This window comes from Leucopleurus acutus, assembly GCF_964270905.1.
Source record: "Leucopleurus acutus genome assembly, chromosome: 1".
In the NCBI taxonomy this organism is placed as follows: Eukaryota; Metazoa; Chordata; class Mammalia; order Artiodactyla; family Delphinidae; genus Leucopleurus; species Leucopleurus acutus.
The window spans coordinates 146,240,593-146,260,478 of NC_139142.1; the positions used below are offsets into that span (position 1 = coordinate 146,240,593).

At 46.1% G+C, this 19,886-nt stretch overlaps 1 protein-coding gene across 2 annotated transcripts in view; it reads right to left on the reverse strand.

Moving 5' to 3' along the window:
• OTUD7A (OTU deubiquitinase 7A) overlaps positions 1–19,886 on the reverse strand; it is a gene marked incomplete at both ends in the record, with an annotated part of 196,413 nt that overhangs the window by 37,812 nt on the left and 138,715 nt on the right. Inside the window, 3 exons of one of the 2 annotated variants that reach the window (XM_082841749.1) lie at positions 9,569–9,681; positions 10,420–10,547; positions 13,955–14,056. In XM_082841749.1, coding sequence (XP_082697875.1) covers positions 9,569–9,681; positions 10,420–10,547; positions 13,955–14,056 — 343 coding nt within the window. The remainder of the gene's footprint in view (positions 1–9,568; positions 9,682–10,419; positions 10,548–13,954; positions 14,057–19,886) is intronic. The other variant, XM_082841750.1, reaches the window with a different exon arrangement.

The window sequence follows — 19,886 nt, forward strand, 5'->3', positions numbered from 1 at the left end:
TCTCAAAAACAACAAGCTACCCAAACCTACTTATTTGTTTTCTGTAACTATTAAAAAAATTGAATTTATAGTTAATAAACTTCTGAAATGGAAATGTTTGGTTGCAGATGATTTCATAGGTTCAGTGAAGTCTACCAAACATTTAAAGAATAAATATTACCAGTTCTATACAATCTCTTCTAGAAAATAGAAGAGGAGGTAATAGTTCCCAACTTGTTTTATGAGACTAGCATTACTCTGATACCAAAACTAGACAAAGACAGTAGTATATAAAAAGAAAACTACATTCCAATAACCTCCATGGTCACAGGTACAAAAATTCTCAACATAATATTGCCAAATTGAATGAACAAAATAAAAAGTTCAGTACACCAAGAGAAAGTGGAATTAATCCCTGGAATTCAAGGATTCCCTGCAATGGAATCCCTGGTTCAATATTCAAATATCATTCAATGTAACCCACCACATTAATGGTCTAAAGACAAAAAAAAACCACATGATCATATTAATTGATGTAGAAATGTATTTGATAAAATTCAGCTTTCATCAATGACAGAAACTCTTGACAAAAGGAATAGAAAGAAACTTCCTCAACCTGATAAAAGATACCTACTAAAAACCTATAACAAACATCATATTGATGAAAGATTTCTGACTAAGACTGATAACCAGGGAAGGGTGTCCTCTCTCACCATGTCCACTCAACATCATACTAGAAATCCTAGTTAGTGCGATAAGTCAAGAAAAAGAAATAAAAGGCATAGAGATTGGAAAGGAAGAAATAAAACTATCCCTACCCATAGATGATATGAATGTCTATGTGGAAAATCCCAGGGAATCGATAAAAAACCTCTTAGAGCTGATAAATGAGTTTCGTGACATCACAGAATACAAAGTCGAAACAAACATCAAATCACATTTCTATAACTAGCAATGAATAATTGCAGACCCAAATGAAAACACATACACATGTGCATGTACACACACACACACACATACACACATTTACAATAGCTCCAAATGAAATATTCAGGTATAAATCTAATAAAACATGTATGGAACTTGTGTGATGAAAATTATAAAATGTTAATGAAACAAATCAAAGAAGATCTAAATAAATGAAGAGACATATAGTGTCTCCCTAATACATGGAAAAAGATGTGTAAGTAGACTCAACATTTTAAAGATTTCAATCCTCCCCAAATTCATGTATAGATTTAATGCAATACCAATAAAAATCCTAGCAGGATAGTTTTCAGATATAGATAAGATGATTCTATAAATTTGTATGGGAAAGCAAGAAAAAAAAGACCAGAAATATTGAAAAAAGAGAATAAAGTTGGAGGAATGATGCTACCCAATTTTAAGACTTATTATAAAGTGACAGTATTCAAGAGGGTGATATTGTCAAAAGCATTGACACATATTTCAATGGAACATAACAGAGAAACTCCCCTCAAAACCCATATAAATATTGCCTATTGGTTTCTGAAAAAGGTAAAAGCAATTCAGTGATGAAAGAATAGTCTTTTCAAGAAATGATATTGGAAAGGTGGACATTCATGTGTAAGTAAATGGAACCCTGATCTGTTCTCTATCACTATAGTTTTGCCTTTTGGATAATGTCGTATAAATGACATCATACATACAACATAAAACTTTTTGAGACTTGACCCTTTCATGCAAGTTGTTGCATGTATCAATAGTTTGTTTTTAATTCATGAATAGTATTCCATAATATTGATGTACTCCAATTTGTTTATCAATGGACATTTGAGTTATTTCCAGTTTTTGGCAATCATGAGTAGAACTTCTATAAACATTTTACATAGAACTTTGTGTGAATGTACATTTTCATTTCTTTGGGGCAGATTTTCTCAATCTTGGCACTATTGAAATTTTGGACCAGATAATTCTTTGTTTTGGGGGGCTGTTCTGTGCATTTTAGAAGGTTTAGCAGCATCCCCGGCTTCTGCTCATTAGATTCTAGCAGTATCCAGCCCACCCTCCAGTTGTGACAACCAAAATATCTCTAGACCTTGCCAAATGTCCCATGGGGGCAAAATCATCCCTGGTTGAGAACCACAGCTCTAGGGTAAATACTTAGGAGTAGGACTGCTGGGTCATATGGCAAACGTATTTTTAAATTTACAAGAATCTGTCAAACTGTATTCCAGAGTGGTTGTGTCATTTTACATCACCAACAATGTGATGTAAAATTTGCTTTGCATTCTCACCACCACCTGGTATTGCCAGTATATTTTCTTTTCGACTTTCTTACAGGTATGTAGTGGTTTTAATTTTCATTTCCCTAATGGGGTCTACATTGTATTCTTCAAACTGAGAGGGTCCTGGTTTTCTCCCTGCCTCCCAAGAGTATAGTGACTGTTGGATATTGCTTGGTAATTTAAAATAATTCCTCTCATTAATTCATCATAGAACTAGTGCTTACAAAGGTTTTCAATATTTGGCAAGGAGGAAAGGGAGACTCAGGGAGGCTGAGTTGGAAAATGCCTTTCTGTACATTCACAGAGAAAGACAACTGATGGTAAAGGTTTAGTCTGTTGTTAATGAAGGCTGGGATCTGAAATGATACTCCCTTGAAACACATCCTGGAATTGGACTAGAAAACAAAGAGGCCTTATTCTATCACTCACAGAAAAGAGCAAGAACCCAATTCTCTATAAACAGAGACAGAGGCTTCTGAGCCAAGGGGTAGGAGGAAAAGCAGGGACCAGGGAACCTGGGAGGCAGAATACCTGAATTTGAACTATGGCTTTTCCACTCAGTAGATTACCCTGGACAAATCATTTTTATCCTGAATCCAAGTTTCCTCATACTTTAAATGAGAGTTACAATCCTTATCTCACAGGGTTACTGTGATGGCAGAATGAGATAGTGTGTGTGCAAATGCACAGCACATAGCAGGCAATTAATACATGTTGATTTAATGAATAAATCTTTTTCAGAGCCTATAAAGACAAAGTAAGAAGTTGAATATATTTAGTCTTTGATTTTATATAATTGTTTTATTTCAAATTAGCCAACCTGGACTGAGTGCCAGGAAGCTGATAGCTTTCTGTCTGATTTATTTCCTTTGATGACATCATTCATTCCATGAATTTAAAGTTAGAATTTTATACCCAAACTATCCACCAAGGGTGAGACAGAATAAAGACAGATTCAGATACGCAAGGACCCAAAAAAGTCTATTTGCAAGTACACTCTTTCTTGAGAAGCTATAAAGCTTGTCAAAGTGTATGCTCTGGGAAACTGCAGGGTTCTGGACTCAGGTCTGGGTCTGCATTCTAGCCCCAGCAGTTACAAACTGGAGGTAAGTCAATTAATCTCTCAGAGCATTAGTTTTCCAATGTACAAAGAAGGATGATGCCTAATTTATAAAGTGGAGATAAAGGGTGTAAGGTGGTGACACTTAGGTAGTATGTAAGGCAGGTAGGTGCCCAGTAGAGGTTCATGCCTTCCTCTCTCCAATCCTCACTGTGTCCAGTGCAATCCTATAAGCTGTTTTTGTGTTCCATTCCCAGAGGTCCAGGCTCTGGAGGTCAGGCTGCAGAATATACAGTGCAGTAACCCTGACATATAAGCTCATAGGAAGGATCTGCTCTACAGTCAGAGACTCCTGAAAGCCCCTAAAAGCTCCAACGTTTTCAAGACTCAAAGGAATGAATTTCTAAGGGTGGAATATCAGACACTGAGATGAGCGAGTGTGAGGCGAATGTGATAACCACTACACTATGGACAGTGAGATGAACCAGTGGAAAGTCAGGGAAAAGGAACACATTTCAAGTATTTGGGATGGGCCTTTACAACATACCATATAGGCAGCAGGCAGGCCAGCTCACAGGCTGAGTGTGAACAATGTCTTAATAAACATTATTTTTACAGTTGTATAAACTTCTCTCCAAACACTTTCAAACCCATGATTTCACCGCCTCATCCCAACAGCATCAGAGAATGTGGCTGATTGCTTTCATGGCCACAGAGCCTTCTTACTGCTGTGTGCTTGTCTATTTGCAATGTGACCTTGCCCCTCCTCTTATTAAGGATGGAGTCTCTTTCTCTGCCCAGAGGCTGGCTCAGCCACGGGACTTGCTTTGGCAAGTGGGACATTAGTAAACACGATGCAAGCAGAGAGTTGAGCCGCACCTCCACCATGGGGGCTGCCTCCTCTTTCTGCTCTGATCCATGTTGTAAGGAGCCTGAGCCTTCTCAAGGATGAAAGCCCATCTGGACAGAGGCCCAGCGAGAGCCAGAGCTGTGAACCAGGCCATCCTGGACTATGCAGCCCCACCCACACCAACTGCCAGATGCTGCAGCCCCAGGAGCAGCTCCAGGCAATTCCAGACCAGACTGCTGACCCCCAGCATACGAGCAAATCCAGTGGGTCTGCTTTAAGCCACCCAGTTTTGGTGTGGTTTTCTCCACAACCATCAAAAACCGATACAGCCTGGCAGGGACGTTATTACCAAGTGCATTTTGCATCTGAACAACACGGACGTTCAGAGAGCTTGGGAGACGGGCCTGAGATCACACGCCCAGCCTGGGACTCTAACCCAGGTCATCTGAGTCTGGGCCTCTGGTCGGGGTCCACCAGGCATCCCCCCTTCCTAGTTCTCAGTTGCCTTGAAACCAGATGAAGCACCCAGAGGCCACCACTAACTGACTGCTTTCAGAGATTTTACCAGTTTTGGAACAAGTAATGGATTCCTCCTGTTGCACACACCCCCTCTTCCCGCAGTGTCCAGCATGGGGGGGGGGGCAGCGCTGCACGTGCCAGCCGGTGACAGACAACTTCACCTCAGCACTGCTTTGCCTGCAGACCTGCATGACTTAGGCTGGACTTATTTTCTTCTCTCCTCCGTGTCTTCCTTTTCCTTCTGGGGAGCAGTCCTCTTCCCCATGGCCCCACTTGTAGCCCTGGTGACGGGCGAGCCTAGTTCACCTTTGGTGGAGGGGCTGTAAACCCCAGCAGCAGTGTGAAGGAGGTCACACTTCACACGTCGTGCCTCAGAGGGTCTCTGGAGGAGCAGCAGCACAGAATGTCTGATTTCTCATTTTAGCCACAGAGAAACATACACATTTTGATTTGCAAGTAGGAGCAGCAGAGACAACGGGTCCTGTAGTTCTGAGTGCGCCTGCGTGGAAGCCCCCGCCTCTGCCTGCTTCGGCTCTCACCATGTTTGCCGCTTCTGCGGGTGCAGGTGCCACCCCATCTTTCTCACGCATCTGAACTCAGCAGGGAGCTCACACTTGCCTTGCCTTCCTGAGGTCTTGGAGGGCATCCCACTCTGTGGTCACCAGTCCTGAGCAGCCTGTCCATGGTGGCTCTCTGGCTGGTGGCCCGCCCTGCCCAGACCCCAGCCTGGTCTCCACCCTTCTCCGTGGTCAAGTTGTGGACAGGCATCCCTGCCTCCAGGGTCTCCTGCTGGGGCTTGGCCAGTGAGCCTGGGGACCGACCACTGCGAGTCGTGCAGGAGGAATGCAGGAAGCAGGCCAAGTGCATCCCTGGGTCTGGCCCTTGGTCCCTTCTGGCCTCTTCAGATACTTAACCTGGTTCCTTTCTGGAAAAAAAATGATACTGGGCCAGTGTCCATGCTGGGAGCCACAGTGTGGCGTCTGTCTCCATCTGTCCCAGGGCCAGGCAGCCAGGGGCTGGCTGGGCAGGAGCAGTGCTTGCACTTGTCACTCACCATGGTGGCCAGGTTCCCAGGGCGTGGGGGGAACACGAGGAAAGCCACTGTAGTTTTTCTCGCCATTGTACCTGCAAATGCACTCATTTGCCCAGCTCTCTCCTTTCCTCAGGATAAACTCTGTGTGGCCTTTCTGGTCACTTTTCCTAGTTCTGTTCAGGGGGCTATCACATCAGCCCTGAGCCGAGCCCACTGCAGGCCTAGCCGGTTCTTCTCTGTTTCTCGCTTCACCTCCTCCCCATTCTCTGGCAGCACCTGTGCCCCCTGAGGGGCCAGCACAGGCCAGACAGGAGAGGCCAGAGGGCAGCCAAGGCCATCTTGGCTCTCCTCCTTTGGGTGCCCACTGGGCTTGGGGGAGGTCCTAATGCTGACTCCAATTCCAAGGACGTGCTTTTGCAGGTCTTCAGACCTCCCCCCAGCTGAGGGTCTCTGCCCTCCATTCCCTGGACAGAGGTAGTGGTGCCCCAAGCCAATGGCTGTGCCCGCCCTTCAGGCCTGGCCTCTGGGCTTCTCCCTCATAGGCAGAGTCCTGAAGACAGCGTGGCCCAGGCCTCCTCCCAGGATTCGCGCTCAGTCTCCGCAACCCTGGAGCCCCAGGGATGCTCCCCGTCCCTCAGCTCAGCACGAGGAGGGGACCCTCTTCCCCTTGCCAAGAGAAGACAGAGGCAAAATGCAGAGATGCTGACAACTTGCTCAAGAAATGTCTCTCTTTTGGACTTTTGCACCCCAAGAGAAGGTGGACCCCCCAGCAGGGGTACACCTCCTAGAAGGAGGAAACAGTCCTGTTCTCTGTGGTGTGACCGCATAAGAGCTCTCCAGGGAGGAGGATGTGGGGAGGTCCTGTGAGAGTGACTAAAAGCCTCTGTGAGGTCTCTCTCACAGAGCTCAAATGTTACCATAGTAATGTGTCAGAACCAAAACAGCCTTGGTTCTAGAAGCTCCCCACCTGTGTCTGGGATCTACCTGCTGCTGTGGGTCCAGATGACTGTCCGGAGCCCACACACAGCCCTGCAGACTGCAGTTATTGGGCCAGAAAACCCTGTGCCCTCCACATATATACAATGGAATATTACTCAGCCATAAAAAGAAACAAAACTGAGTTATTTGTAGTGAGGTGGATGGACCTAGAGTCTGTCATACAGAGTAGAGTAAGTCAGAAAGAGAAAAACAAATACCGTATGCTAACACATATATATGGAATCTAAGAAAAAAAAGAAAATGGTCATGAAGAACCTAGGGGGCAAGATGAGAATAAAGACACAGACCTACTAGAGAATGGACTTGAGGATATGGGGAGGGGGAAGGGTAAGCTGTGACAAAGCGAGAGAGTGGCATGGACATATATACGCTACCAAATGTAAGGTAGATAGCTAGTGGGAAGCAGCCGCATAGCACAGGGAGATCAGCTCGGTGCTTTGTGACCACCTAGAGGGGTGGGATAGGGAGGGTGGGAGGGAGGGAGACACAAGAGGGAAGAGATATGGGGACATATGTATATGTATAACTGATTTACTTTGTTATAAAGCAGAAACTAACACACCATTGTAAAGCACTTATACTCCAATAAAGATGTTAAAAAACAAACAAACAAAACAAAAAATCCCTGTGCCCTGGCTTGGGAGGGCATGGGGTGGGGGAGGATTGGAGCCCCTGGGATCATTTAAAATCCAGGAGAAACCAGACATGGGGCTGGGACACCACCTGCAGAGCATTTCTGTGCCATGATCTGTGCAGAGCGACAGGCAAAGGGATCCTCCCGAGGCCCTGGCACGTGTCAGAATCCTGCCCGCACCTGGGGTTGCCCGCCCAGCACCTCTCACGGAAGAGGACACTAGTGGCCAGTATGATGCTTACCTGCTCCCCAAACCTTCTGGTCCAAGTTGCATGGAGGGAACTTAAAAAGACCAGGGCGGGAGTTCCCTGGTGGCCTAGTGGTTAGGATTACAGGCTTTCATTGCCGTGACCTGGGTTCAATCCCTGGTCAGAGTTGCGTGTTGTGGCCAAAAACACTTCCATCTTTACAACTGAAACCAAACTAATGGTGAAGGGGTCCTGCGAGGAGGGGGGCATTTGGAGGCACAGGGCAGCTACCATCGGGTTGGCAGGTCTCAGCAATGCCCGAGCGCCGGGCGAGTGGTCAGCTGGTCCAGCATCTTCTCCCCCGACCCCATATCCTCAGGGCGTAAGGAGTGGGAGAAAGAGGAGGGGACAGTAGGGGACACAGCCGCTGCCCATCACCTAGGGGCCTCTATGTGGTGGTCCTGCCTCGGCCTTGGCAAACCCGAGTCCCTGTGAGGGGCGACAGGGACAAACAGATGTCGTCTGCTGCCTGCCCCCACTCTCCTGCTCTGAGTCCTCCGGGGCCCCAGGGAGCAGCAGCAGTGCCCAGGCCATGGCCTTAGGAGTCAGATGACCCGAACCAGCCATGTGACTGTCCGTCAAGTGCCTCCTGGATGGGAGGACTTGGGGGGGGACACAGTATGTGGTGACTGTGACCTGTTATTCTTATCATTACTGCTGTCATTCCCCACATCTTCCCCACCCTGGAAGAGTCACCAAGCAGGATCCAATGTACCAGCGTCTACAGAGCAGCAGGGGCTGGAGAGACAATGGGGAAAAGGATGGCGAGGAACCCTTTAGACGTGTCCCAGGCAAGACTCAGCAGTGTGGGAAAGTAGAGAGCAGGCTTTCAGGAGTGGATTGAGTCTTTAGGATATTTGTCCCCAAATGTCCTCAACAAGACAGACTTTTGGTGTTGACAAGTCTCCCGATTAAAACAAAGTGACAGGGAATTCCCTGGCTGTCCAGTGATTGAGACTTTCGCCTTCTAATGCAGGGGGTGCGGGTTCAATTCCTGGTCGGGGAATTAAGATCCCACATGCTTCGGGGCCAATAAAACAAAATGTAAAACAGAAGCAATATTGTAACAAATTCAGTACAGACTTTAAAAGTGGTCCACACAAAAAAACACAGAAAAACAAAGTGACAAAACAACCCTGTAGGAATAGTGTTTACAGGTTCCCTTATCATCTCTAAGCCTTGTCTTTGAAGGGCCTCTGTCTGGTGCCGGCCTGGAAAGCGCTAGGTCCTGCTGCAGAGGCTGAGGACCCGGATGCAGAGATGCATGGGGGCAGGGTAGGGCCTGGGATGCACTGCCTGCAGGGGCTGTCTAGAGCCTCTGATCCTTTCTTGGGTCTCCCGGCTGTCAACAAGCACCCTCTCTCGTGTTTGGCTGAGACTTTTTCTGGGGGGTGACAACCTGGCCCTCGGTTTCAAAAAGCTGGGGCCAAAGGGGCTGCAGCTGCCCTGTTGGCTGCACCTTCATTCCCATGTGGGGACGGTCCAGCCATGTCTGCAGGAAGAACAGCCGCTGCCCACGTGTGCAGAGCAGTAGAGCCTGGGTGCCAGGAACATGCAGGATGTCCCTGGAGCCCGTCTGGGAGACGCTGGGCTCGCCTAACTATCTTTTGTTTCACTGTGACTTCTTAAAGTCAGAAATTAGACGTTCAGATGAAAAAACCCAAATCAGCAGCCTGAGGCTTCAGAGCCTGGTGAGTGCGTGGGCAGTGTGGGCCCTCCCGAGGCTGGCTGGGCGGTGAGTCCCTCCCTGCTGTGGTGTCGGGGGGCACATGTGAGCTCATGAGATGCACACGGGGACTGTGCACACTTTCGCCCAAACATCTGGCAGGGTCCTGCTGTCCCGCCCGCCCCCCCACCACCACCTGCCCTGCATCCTTGGTAGAATCTAAGGTCTGAAGGCGGGAGTCGTTCTCATGTCACCCCCAGCTTGGGAGTCCCGCGTCCTCCCAAACTTCCTGCGCCGCTGGGGGTGGGGGCACGGCCGGGGCAGCACTTACCCCCCGCCCGAGCCGCCGTGCTTGCTGATGTGCGTGCGTGGCTCGCTGGAGGCCAGCTTCAGCAGCTCTGTCCACTCTCGCTCCCACTCTTCCTCCGTGTACACCAGCCCTGACTGGCGCAAAGGGGGGCGGGCTCAGGAGGGGGCGGCCACCCCTTACCCCCCACCCAGGTGATCCTGGCCGAGAGCCTCACCTCCCGGTTTCGTCAGCCCCTGGGCCTGGGGCACCTGTTAGTGGCCGAGGACCATCCCCATTTGCTCTGACAGAATTTGTTCAGAACCCCCAATCTCCAACCTCCATGCCGTTGGGAGTCCACCCAGCAATAGGGGTCATTCCCAGGGGTGAGAACGACCAGTGTAACCTGTACGCGCACCGGGCAGGGCACTGACCACTGACACGTGCGTAGGGACCCGGGCAGACCCATCTTCAAGGGCTTCCAGGCCAGCGAAGGGCCAGTGCTCACCGAGGTTCAGGGATGAGGATTCCCTTTGGACTGAGCACACACACTGGGGCTGGGGCCGTGGGCCGTGCCAGGGCCAATCTGTGGCTGCACTGGCAGTGACCTGACGGGTGACCATCTAATTCACCATTCAGGTCGGGACAGCCTTGCGAGTGAAGGCGATTGGTTTTCATAATTACACCAGGACGGGTGGGGGAAATGGACGTCTGGTCGCTGTGGGCGGGGCCTGACTGTTGCAATGGGCTCCTCTTTAGTGGATCTGAGTGGGGGATGGAGCCATTGCTGCTGATCTCACAAGACATACTTGGCCTCGGGGCCCAGATCCGGACCCCACCCTGGCTTTGGCCACGCATGGTGTGGTCCCGGCTCTGCCACGCCGACAGGTACCTACCTCCTTGTTCTGCTGCGTCTGCTGCCACCTCCATCTTCGCTTCAGGGCCTCCCTCTCGGCCCCCGTCCTCATCATGGTGTAGAGAGCTTTCCGCAAAACCAGGTCCCGGTCGTGAAAGCCCCACATGCCTGCAGCCGGGAGGCCCGTGAGGGGCAGAGGAGAGAGGAGGGACGTGAGGAGGAGGGGGGCAGGCCGGCAGGCGCTGAGACCACCACCGCCTTCCAGCCTTGGCCCCCGCAGCTGTGTGAGCAGACTAGCTCAGTAGCCAGCTGTTCAGTTCTGATGATTAGCAAGCAGCTGCCCTCTGTGCTCCCTTGTGATGTTTCCCGTGGAAAACACGGCCCCTCCTTAGAGCAACAACAGTTTCGCTAAGTGCTGCCTGTCTCAGGGGCCCTTGGCAGGCTGCCCTCAACCTCTCAGGTTTGCTCTGAGGGATATAATGTTTGTGGTTCGGGCCTTGTGTTCGAGTGGGAGAGAGCCTGTGGGGACAATCGGTGATGTGCCCTCACACAGGGCCCAGAGCCAGGATGGCAGTCAGACTCCGGCTTCATCGAGGGTCTGCCGCATCTGATGTCTGTAGCCCTGAGGCATCTCAGCACACATCTGGGGCCCGCGGAGGGCACCTGCTTCTGAAGGAAGTGCCCCTCCCGGCCTGTGCCGGGTGCCCAGGGGTCAATAAAGACAAACCAGCATCTCGAGTACGCCTTTGGCGCAGCTCAGAAGTGGCCAAGAAACCCAACCAATGGAAGAAGCGTCGTGAAAGAGAGATGCAGCTCTGGCTACAGGGAGAGAGTGGGGGAATTCATTCATTCATTCATTTGTTTAATTGAATCCCATTAATTCCACCTAATTCCATACTTATTTCACAGTAGGGGTGAGGCACCATTCTGAGTGCTGGGAATATCCACAGCAGCAACCAGGACAGACTGAATTCCTAAAATCCCACGGAGCCCACATTGAGGGGAGGAGAGGCAGGCATCGAATTAGCATGGAACACCCTATGTTGCGGGCAGCAGCACCGTCGGGGGGATGAAGCAGGCCAAGAGGGCAGAGTGGTGGGTGGTTTGGTCACGGCGTGAGTGGAGACATTGGAGCAAAGACTTGAGTGGTGAAGGACGGGGCTGAGTCACAGGAAGAGGCCAGGGCTGGCCCCGAGGAGGCCCACGTGGCATACTAGGGAGGGAAAGGTGGCTGGGATGGAGGGGAAGAGGTGGAGACTGGAAGGGTGGACTTGAAGTGAGCTGGGACCCCCTGGAGAGCTTTCAGAGAGCAGTGACCCGCACTGACTGCTGATCAAAAGCCCAAACTGGCTGTACATCCTTTAGTGCAAAGACACGCGGATAACCTTGGGCTGCTGCGGGCTTTCTGTCCAGGGAGGCTTTGGTCTTTTTCTGCAGCACAGGCGGAGGGAGGTGGCTATCAACACTCCTTTTATGAACAGGCTGAGCTGAGCTTTCTCATCCCTCAGACCTGCCTGCAGCCTCCTCCCAGGCAGGGCAAGTCCCGGGTCCAGTCTACAGGCCATGGCTCCTTGTTTGGGTCTCTTTTGCAAAGAGGGTCTCCTTGTCCCATACATGTTTGCCCACAAGCCTGACCCCAGGATTACCGTCATTTCTATGTGTGCCCCACACCCTAGGTCAATGCCAGGGCTGGTCAGCAGGTCCATTAAGCACTGCTGGTGAGTGTGGCATGGCCACTTCGGGCAGTCCTGCTCCTGTGGGGTTCAGCAATTTAAGTACAAAAGGGGAACAAAGTACTGGGAGAAAAGAACCAACAGGCCACGAGTCCCAGGCTCAGTCTTGGCCTAGCCTCTCTTGCAGCTGGAGTGAGGGCCACCTGCAGAAGGCTTTCTCTTCCCAGGCAGACCTGGAGGGCCTGCTGGGCTCATGGGGAAACACATGCCATCAGACAGGACCACAGTGGCGTGTGGCCAGCTGGTTTGTGGCCTTATCCACCCATGGTCATGCCGGGGACAGTGCCTCTGCATGCTGCAGTTTCAGAAGGACAAAGGCATTTCCATGCCTGAAACTTTGTAAAGAGGCTGCTGGTTGACACAGAGGAGAGATCTCTTCTTTCATTTTCCTTCTCCAGGTTTTATACAGAACAAGATGAAATAAGTTCCATAAGAGGGAGATAGTGAATACATTACGATGGAATAGGACACAACTAGCAAAAATATGTTTTTGAAGAACAGCATGGAAAATTCTCAATACAATTTTAAGGGAAAAATGTTGGATTCCAAACTGTGAACACCGTGAGATCCTAATTTCACTGGAAGAATAGACAAAAGTGTGGAAGACAATATACTAAAATGTGAAAAGCAGCCATCGCTGGGCAGTGGGATTGCTGATTGTTATTTTACTATGATGAATGTGGAGTCAACAGACAGAAATGCGTTAGTTTTGAAAGGGAGGAGGTGGGTGGGTACCCTTGTCTTCCCCATCACTCCTTGTCAAGCCCATGGAATGTGGGATGTTCCCTTTGCTCTTGGGCTCCATCCTCCTCTGGGCATCTCGGGGCCCTTTCCAGGTCCCCTCATTACCCTCTAAGTCTTTTCAGGCTCATCTCAGCCCACCTCTTACAGAATAGGCCTCATTACAGGTCTGAGGCAAGGTCTGGGGCGTCCTTGCTCTGGGACACAGCATCGGGTTAAGGTCATGTTTACCTGGGGACGCGAGTTTGACCAACAAGGACCATACTCTCGTCGGAGGGGCCCATCCCTGGAGAGGGTCCTCATACTGCAGGACTGATAAGGCGCCACTGGCACTGATACTGGGGTCCCCGGCACAAATTCAGTTCTGCCTGTGTTGTAAGCCTGGGTCCAGAGGGGTTAAGTGAGCTTCCAGAAAGTCTACCGTGACCTTCCATCATCCAAATATTGCCACCCACACTTGTGCATTTGCTGGTGTCGCTTTTTGTAACCAGGAAGCTTGCATCTCCGTTGGAGGAGGTTGCTGACCTCTCTCTGGTGTATTCTGACTGTGCCGTGTTATTTACCCAAGCAGTACCTATGTCTGTCTTTTTGTCAGTCTGAGTGCATCAGCTGCAGTCAGTGTGGTGGCCCCAGACCTACCCAACCTCATGCATTGCTCCCCAGACTTCCTGCTCGAGCCCAACAGGGCTTAGCCCCGACCCCAAACACCATGTTAATTTCTGCCTTTCTGCTTTATCTTTGTGGTCTCCCTGCCTGGAAGGTCCTTTTTTATAGTCTTTCAAGTTCTTCAAGTCTCAGTAAAATCTCACCTCCTCCAGGAAGTCCTCCTTGATTGCTCTAGATCACGATGTCTAATGCCCATCCCTGCAGCTCTGCTCAGGCCTCCTTCTATCAGGACAGGCCTTTTCTCGTGTGTGCTCTATGTCCCCACCAAGCCTGCCAGCTGCTTGACAAGAAGGGCAGGAATTGTTGGCTCCATCCCTTGGGGATTCTTCCAGATGACAGTAATGCACGTGGTTCTACTTAGTACATGATTGTCTTTTAATGACGCACAGAGCAGGCCTGGGCACTGCCACCCTCTGTCTACACTGTGGGGCTTACCCAGTGAGGCAGCGTGTAAAAGGCAGTTCCCGTCCCCTGTCGTGGCCAAAGGAAGAAGCCGTTTACAGCTCGTGCACACGGTGGACCACCAGTTCAGGCGACCTGGAACAGAAGCTCACGTTTAGAATCCCAGGACAGGCAGGGATGTTTGCTGAGTAAGCTTAAACATTGGCGGATGATTTTCTAGAGGATTCTAGAGAACTTCATTGGTAAGGTGGAGGGTTATGGCTACTTATTCTCAAAAAATATATAGATTTTTTTCCTAAGATAAAAAACGGCCAAATTCTCCCATTAACTAGCAAGAAACTCAAGACTAAAGCCTTCTCTCCTTGAATCTGGGAACACATTTTACACAAAATGTAAAATTTTTCTTTGTGTAATTTCCTTGAATACAGTTTCCCCTCCCAAAAGTTATTTTTCTAAAAAAATATCATCCTTCTTTGTTGATGCATACACACCTTTGAGAGTATGGTTTATATTTAATTTTTTTAATTGACGTATAGTTGATGTACAATGTTCCAGGTGTACAGCAAGGTGGTTCAGTTATACATACATGTATATATATATATATATATATATATATATAAAATTTTTCAGATTCTTTTCCATTATAGGTTATTACAAGATATTGAATATATTTCCCTGTGCTATAGAGTAGGTCCTTGTTGTTTATCTGTTTTATATATAGTAATGTGTATCTGTTAATCCCAGACTCCTAATTTATCCCCCCTTTCCCCTTTGGTAACCATAAGTTTGTTTTCTGTGTCTGTGGGTCTATTTCTGTTTTGTAAATAAGTTCATTTGTATTATTATTTTTTTAAGATTCTACATATAAGTGATGTCATGTTATATTTGTCTTTGTCTGACATTGTAGCTATTTTGGTAAGTCATGTTAAATTTCATCAACACATCTCGAGACTTCTGCTTGCAGGAAGACAGAGTAGACATCCTCTCCACTACCCTTTCTACTAACTACAACTAAAACCCCTGGACATTACGTATAAAACAACATGGGAAGACTGAAAGGTGGAGAGAAGAAGGCAGACTGGCTAGGAACCTCAGGACTTGAGGCACAACCTGGTGGTAGGTGCCCTGGGTTCCTCTTTGCCTCAGAAACCCCAGAGTAGATGCTAGAGAAGGTTACAATCTGGAAATAATGGAGGCTGTCAAAAAAATCATGCTCTCTCTAGTCAGAACACCAGGAGAGGGGCCTCTTAGCCAGACAGCCACTGCTTAGAAAACAGCTGTTCTATTCCAGCCACACCCACAGAACAAACTGTAGCCCTCCCACCACTCTTCTAGCAGAGGCCGAGTGGGGAGCTGAGGCTTCATCCTTGCCAGGCTGCCATGAGTCACTCTCTACCCCTCCCCCACTGCCAGGTGGTGCGGAGTCAGCAATTGAACCCTGCTGGATGGTAATGAGGATTCCACCCTTACCAAATGGAGAACATATGGGGAGCCTGGACTTTCACCCCAATCTGATGGTGATGAGGTTCGCCCACTACTGCCCAGCAGTACCAAGAAGCCCATGCCACATTAGGTTCCAGCAGAGGCAGTGTGGAAAACATGTACGTTCACCCCCATCTGATGGCTGTGAATCAATGGTGTCCTACACCTAATGGAATGGTGTCAGAGAAGGTCTGCTAAAACACAAGATTTAAATGATTCAGAGTCTTATAACTTAGTACTCAAAATATACAATTTTCAACTGAAAATTATTTACACCAAGAACCAGGAAGATCTCAAATGGAATGAGGAAAGACAACTAACCAACACCAACACAGATGACACAGATGTTAGAATTATCTGACAGAGATTTTAAAGCAGGCATCATAAAAAATGTCTCAACAAGCAATTACAAACAGGCTTGAAACAAATGAAAAAAAAAAGAAAAATGTCAGCCAAAAAGTCTTAACAACAACAAAAGAAGATACAGAAAAGCCAAATTAGGATTTTGGAACTAAAATAATCCAACAATTGGTTAAAAAAATTCAATGGATGTGCTTGATAACAGAATGGAGAGAATAGAAGAAAGAATATGTGGATGACAAGGTATAACATAGAAATTACAGAAACTGAATAATGGAGAGAAAATAAACTAAAAAAGATCACGTGACCATAGTCCCATAGGAGAGGAGAAATAGGGTAGAGCTGAGAAAAGTATTCAAAGAAATAATCACTGAAAACTTCTTAATTTTTGTAAACAAACAAACCTATAAATATATGAATTCAAGAAGCTGAGAAAATTCTAAATGGGAAAAACCCATGGAAATTCATGCCAAAACACATCATAGTCCAATTTCTGTAAACTAAAGACAAAGAAAAAGCCTTAAAAGCTTCTAAAGAGAAACAACTCCTTACCTATATGGGAAAAACGATTGTAATGACAGTGAATTTCTTATCAGAAACCATGGAGATCAGAAAGAAGTGGAACAATGTTTTTCAAGTGCTAAAAGAAAAGAGCCATCAGTCCAGAATTCTATGTACAACAGAAGTATCCTTCAGAAATAAAGGGGAAATCAACACATTCTTAGATGAAGGAAAACTAAGAGAATTTAGGTTTCCAGTAGACCTAATTTAAAAGAATGGCTAAAGGAAGTTCTCTAGACAGAAAGGAAATGACAAAAGAGGAAATCTTCAAACATTAGGAAGGAACAACATGGAAAGAGCAAAAATATGAATGAATACAGAGACTTTCCTTCTCCTCTTGAATTTTCTAAATTATGTCTGACAGTTGAAGAAAAAATTATAACATTGTCTCAATGTGTGTATAAGAAATATTTAAGACAATTATAGATGGTGGAGGATAAAGGAGCATAAAGGCAGGTAAGGTTTCTATGCTTCATAAAAGTGGTAAAGTGTCAGCACTTTATGTGTATGCTTTGATAAAGTATGTATATAACATAATATCTAGAGCAACCACTAAAAAGCCTATACAAATAGACATACTCAAAAAATCCTATACAAACTCCTGCAGAAAATGGCCAGTATTACCTTGATACCAAAACCAGACAAAGAAAATATAAAAAAGAGAGAAGTACAGATCAATACCTCTCATGAATATGATACACAATTCTTACCAAAATAAAAACAAGTAGAACTCAGCATTTTATAGAAAAATTATACACTACATTTAAGTGGGGTTTATTACTGGGATGCAAGGCTAGTTTAATATTTGAAAATCAATCAATTAATATAATTCACCATATTAACAGTTTACAGAAGAAAAATCACTTGATCATATCATCAATGCAGAAAAAGCATTTGACAAAATTTGATACTCATTCATGACAAAAACTCCCATTAAAAGTAGGAACAGAGGGGAACTTTCTCAACTTGGTAAAGAACATCTACAAAAACCATACAGCTAACATCATATTTAAATGTTAAAGACTGAATTCTTTCCCCTTAAGACTGGGAAAAGGTGAGGATGCTCTCTCTCTACCTGCTCTTCAACATAGTACTGGAAGTCCTAGCCAGTGAAATAAGTCAAGAAAAAGAAATAAAAGTAACACATATCAGAAAGAAAGACCTAGCACTGTCCTTATTTGCAGATGACAGGATGGTTTATGTAGAAAATCAGACGGAAGCTACAAAAAATACTATAACTCATAAATGATTTTGTCAAGGTCACAGAATACATGATCAACATACACAAATCAACGGTATTTTGACATACTAACTCTGAACACATGGGCCTCAAATTTTTAAATATCATACTATTTACAATAGCTCAAAAATTAAATACTGAAGTATAGGTATTACATTTCAAAATAACATTTTCAGTACTTGTATGCTAAAAACTATAAAATGCTGATGAAAGAAATCAAAGAAGATCTAAACAACTGGAGAGATATACCATATTCATGAACTGGAAGACTCTCAACACAGTAAAGATGTGAATTCTCTCTAAATTGATGCATAGATTAAATGCAATTTCTATCGTAATCTCAGCAAGGTGTTTTGAAGAAAGGCGATTATTACCAATTTAGAATTCTATACCCCAGAAAAATAGAAAGAAAAAAATTCATCACCAGCACACCTGCAGTAAAGAATTCTAAAGGGAGATCTCCAGACAGAAGGAAAATGACTCTATGGGAGGCAGGGTATACAAAAGGAATAAAGAGACTTGAAAGGGCAAATATGTTGGTAAATATTGATTGTTTAAAGCAATACTAGTAATGGCTTTTGGGGATCAAGTTATATGTAGAATTAAAACACATGACAGCAACAACACAAAATATGGGAGTCTGTAACAAATGACATAAATTCTAAGGTTCATACATTGACCAGAAAGAGGTAAAAGTGCTAACTTAAGATAAATTCTAATAACTCAAAAATGCATGTTGTAAACTCTAGTGTAACCACGAAAAGAATAATAAGAAATGTATAACTAACAAGATAGTAGAGGGGAAAACAGAATGATAAACATCCTTAAATAATTCAAAACAGTACAAGAAAGAGAAAAAAGAAACACAATAACAAAAAACAAACAGCAAGATAACAGATTTAAACCAAAAGAGCATTTATATTAAATGTGGATGGACTAAATATTCCAATTAAAAGACACTGTCAGCCCTCCTTAAAAACCAACTATATACTGTTGACAAAAGAAACCATAAATATAATGACACAGAAATTTGACAGTAAGTAGGTAGAGAAAGATATATCATTCAAAAATAAGCAAAAGTAAAGCTGGTAAACTTTTACTGCTATCAGATGAAGTAGACATCATTAAGACATGAGATAAAGAGGGATATTTCATTGTGTGGTCCGAGCACATACTCTGAATGATTTCAAATCCTTTGAAATTTATTGATACAATCTTTATGTCCCACCATGTAGTCAATTTGGAAAATTGTTTACTTGAAAAGAATATATATTTATTCTGCAATTGGTAGGTGCCATGTGGTATATATGTAAATTAGGTTAAGCTCTTTATTTATGTTCATCTGATCCCTACTGATTTTTTTGAATATTGATTCTATCATTTATCAAGAGAATTCTGTTAAAAATCTCCAGTTTTGATTTTAGATTTGTCTATTTCTCTTTCGAGTCTGTCAATTTTTGCTTTATATATATTTTAGGCTAAATCTTAGGTGTATACACATTTAATACTGTTATATTTTCAACTGACTTGACTGTGTTGGAGTTTCCTAAGCTATGGGCTCTGAGCTTTGACACAAATCCACTGTGTGCACAGTATCCCCCCATCCCTGCTTCTGCAACACCCATGGGGTTTGGAGGGCAAGGGAAACTGACATAAACATGGAACTCGTGCTGCTTGCTATGCTGTGAGTGATGAAGTCCTCTGTCTCTGACCCAGGAGTCTCATGTCTTTTGCCAGCATCCTTGAACCTGTGTTGGGCTGACTAGCTAGCTTGCAAGCAGAGTAGGATCTTCACAGTTCTGGACAGTTTTTGAAGATGGGGATGAGATTCCAACAGACACCGGGCTTTCTAAAAGAGACAGGACATGGGGCCTCTTGGGCTAGGTTAGGAGATGGGAAAAGATGCCCTAGGATCCTGTAGGGAACTCTCTTACCCAGGTGATAGGCAAAGGGCCAGTGACTAAGGGCCTAACAGTCCTATCAACAACTGTTTAGAGGTGAAGCAGTGAGAGGTAGCGCTGAATGGGGGCCGATGCTCACTCCCGTCCTGTGTGACTCCAAGGAGCCCCCAAAGTTGATACAGGGCTTCTGGTGGACCAGACCATGGGAAGTTCATTTGGCTGAACTGCAAAAGTGCTCAGATGTGAAAGTAACTGCACCTGGCTCTCTCCCTCTGTACCTCCTGGCCCCTCCCTACTTCTCTACCCTGGCATCAGCTGCTTTCATGAAAGGTCGTAGGGATGGGGCCCAGGTCTCCCTGCCCCAGAGGAGGACCAGAGGTCACATGTACCTGTCCAAGTGAGCTGGGACACCTCACGGAGG